This window comes from Cyprinodon variegatus, unplaced genomic scaffold (assembly GCF_000732505.1).
Source record: "Cyprinodon variegatus isolate N-32 unplaced genomic scaffold, C_variegatus-1.0 Scaffold567, whole genome shotgun sequence".
Classification (NCBI taxonomy): Eukaryota; Metazoa; Chordata; class Actinopteri; order Cyprinodontiformes; family Cyprinodontidae; genus Cyprinodon; species Cyprinodon variegatus.
Window position 1 is genome coordinate 319,862 of NW_015151020.1, and position 3,430 is coordinate 323,291.

Below are 3,430 nucleotides of genomic sequence, written 5' to 3' on the forward strand. Positions count from 1 at the left end.
TATTTTTATATTTTTTAAGTATTGAATCACATTTAAGAAATTTACTTTTCTTCTTTGTATAGTTTTGAAACAACATAAAAAGAAAAACACCAAAAATGAATCCGCATATGGCGTCTGTAGGAATACAATGAAATTTGTTATTTTACTTTAAACAACAACTCGGTCTCATCAGCAAAGATTCAGAAAGTTTGGGTAAAATACAAATATTTTATTTAGAGAAGAATAAAATTTCTATTTTAATTACATTAAAACAACCATGTACCAACAACAATATGTCATCTTATGCAGCAACACATTAAACAGCCTTCTCACATATATTTATATATATATATATATCTCTGAAAGACTTCATACAAAATATAATGTTGAGTAAAAAAATAAAAGTCCTTCAATATGGTGTGTTTTTATTGCAGTTTAATCAATATACCGATTTTTTAAAAAGAGAAATATCAGAAGAAGTAAAAAACACAAAAGGCTCTTTGATAACAGGAAAAAAATAATAGCTTGATTCATCGTCTTGCACTCTGTCTTCCAAAGGGTCAGAGGTCGTTTTATTCAGGCTTCATTCCAGTACAGCGTTTGCTCTGGAAAAATACAATGGTGTAAGAAAAAAAATTAACCCACAAATCAGAGATGTCTGGATTACTGATGACAGTATTATGCCCCCTGTGCTAAACTCAGCAGAAAATAATGAACTTAACATGCTCCAAGGCCATTTTCATAAGTAATAACAAAAAAACAAGAAGTTTTCTTCTTTAGAAGCAAAAGGCATTCAAAATTCTATAAACCAGGTGCATTTAAATTCATCCCCCTTAATCCCTTCATGCTTTGGCATCTTAACAGCATTACTCATACGCAGTTTGCGGTTTTACACCCAACTGAAGGGAAACGAGGCCTGTCAAAGTCTAAACCAGAACAAATAATAGGAATCAACATTGGATGTTTTGAAACCTATCAAATATTTACTGATGGCACAGCAAATGTTCACTTTTCACCATAACTGTTAAAAATTATTGTATTTTTCTGCTTGCTGACTTTGACATGAAAAAGTTTTTTAATTATCTAAAGCAGTTTTGTGCAAAGCCCATTTTTACTTTTGATAATAAAATCTTTTTACCAAAACTGAGGAACACAAGATTATTAAGATATTTTTTTCATGTTTGTAAAATAGAAATCCAAATTTTGCCAGTTGCATTTAAGATACAAAAGTTAGTTGATTTAAAGAGAGAAGCATTACCTTGTAATTCAGTTTTTTGCATATTTTTTTCAGGTGATCCACGTGTTTCATCACTACTTGTACCCACTTTTCCTCCTTGGTTGGGACGCAGAGCTGTTTCCCAAGTCTGGTCACCAGACTGCAACAACAACAAAACCTTTATGGTCCTTCTGGGTTCAACCCTCTGATAAGTTTGTTAGAATAAAGAAAAAAACTCACATTGTGGCATCGATAGTGCAGCCTTTGGCCTGTTCCCGGTAGTCTACAAACAGTCTTTTATCAAGTTCTCGGTTTTTCACTGACAGGCAGCAGTCGACTGCAACCTCCGCCATAGTTACTGAAAGATAAAACAAAAACGGATAAGAACACAGTTTTATAACTCATTGGTTTTGAAAGTAAAACTTAAATACTGAGCTTACCTACCAGGACTTAATGATACGTCTAATTGGATATACTGAGCTACAGGTATATTTAATTATCCTGAGGATATAATACGTTTTGGTGAGCAGTTACACCTAAAGTTATTGTTCTGTTATTAACATTTTCCATTTCTCAGATATTAAATCAATTAATGGATAATAAATAGATCCTCTGACTCTCTTCCCTTCTCTTTATCTTGCTCTTAATGAAATGTTTGTAGATATCTGTTCTAAAAGCTGCTGTGTTTCAAAAAATATCTACAATTTTGGACAAATAATACAATGATTTACACATATTTAGATCCAAATATCTATAATAAAACTAAATCCAAAAGAGGAAATGCAATCCAGTCATTAACTGTTTACCTATTTAGGTATCTAGGAGGAAAATAACTTCTTATTACCTGGAATAAAACTTCATTAGAAATACACTGAAATAAAAACTATTGGGGTGAGGTTTAGTAAACATACTAATTTTGTTAGACTCTAGGGCTAAATAGAGCAGAGTATCATCAGCGTAATCATAGAAATGCCTTCTATATATAAAATAAAGTTTAGTGGTCCAAGCACTAAAACCTGTGGTACTCCCTAACTAGCAATAGAAAGTGCAATAGATTTTAGTTGACTTTTAAAAAGATGTTTAACTATTTTTATATAATAATAATAATCATAAAACAGAAAAATAGACAAATTGCTATTTGAAGCAGAGCTTTTACCTTTAGAGACTTACGATTCTGTCATTTTAAATTTTGGAGTATTTTCCTTTAGTATATTTTGAAATCCTGTTTTTATTTTATTTTTTTAAAACAACAACTAAAATAACACATTTTAATAAAACTTTCTGCTATACGGCTCATGGCCCAAAGCGCGTTCCCATCATAGTGTAACATGCAAATCTGCAGCTCAGTGCAGCACAGACAAACTCAACTGAGCAGCTCAGTGAATTTACTTTTACAATCTCCTTGTACAAATATAGAAAGTAGCCCATGTGGATGGGATACTGGGAATTTATAATCCAGTCTGTCATTAATTTGACCTGACAGGAAGCCAGTTAATGAAAAACCCACCCAAAGAAAGCCCTGGGCAGTTAGAACTACTGCAAAACACTGTGCTATTTGTTTTTTTCTCTTTGACTGGCCTTTGAGATCACAAGCAGTGAATTTATGCAAGGTGTGGGTATCTGGTACTTTCCATTTCTTCACATAGTTTAGTGTGGGTGTGTTAAAGCTGTGAATCAGCCTGATAAATTCTGTGCAGCAAGACGTAGCTGAAAGGTGTCAAACAGCAAAACAAGCTGAAGGTGTTGTTTTCTGTTATAACATTTAATGTTTGGTTTTTAGCTCCTTACCAGAGAATTTTAGTATCTTCAATTTAAAAAAAATATTACTAGTCTTTAATATCTGAATTTTTTAATAATCCTAATAATCACTCATAAATAATTTGTTTAGAAATATTGAATTTGAAAAATGACAGGAAGTTGAAGCTGTGAAGGCAACGGGAAGTGTCTGTGATGCTCTTTTAGTTAAGAGAATCTTTACTCTCATCAATAACCAAATGCATTTTTATGCGACACACAGTTGGTCCCAAGTTGTTTCTGTCAAAAAAGAAACTGTGAGCTTATCTGCTCTTGTCTCTTGACCTGCATGACCTGTTTAGTTTTAGCTCAGGGAAAATCCAGCACCACTCCTAGAGAGATGCAAATCTCCCTCTTTCAGTCAGCTTTATTGTTCTGATATATGTATATATATATATATATATATATATATATATATATATATATATCTCGTTTCAAGCT

The 3,430-nt window shown here is 32.3% G+C and overlaps 1 protein-coding gene across 2 annotated transcripts in view; it reads right to left on the minus strand.

Annotated features, from left to right (window-relative positions):
- Positions 1-244: 244 nt before the first annotated feature.
- The window catches only part of LOC107095718 (C-C motif chemokine 18-like), a 3,820-nt gene continuing 634 nt past the window's right edge, over positions 245-3,430 (minus strand). Inside the window, exons 2-4 of one of the 2 annotated variants that reach the window (XM_015391960.1) lie at positions 1,436-1,559; positions 1,238-1,355; positions 245-584 (exon numbers count right to left, since the gene is read on the minus strand). In XM_015391960.1, the coding sequence (XP_015247446.1) occupies positions 552-584; positions 1,238-1,355; positions 1,436-1,559 (275 nt within the window). In that variant the 3' untranslated portion in view covers positions 245-551. The remainder of the gene's footprint in view (positions 585-1,237; positions 1,356-1,435; positions 1,560-3,430) is intronic. The other variant, XM_015391961.1, reaches the window with a different exon arrangement.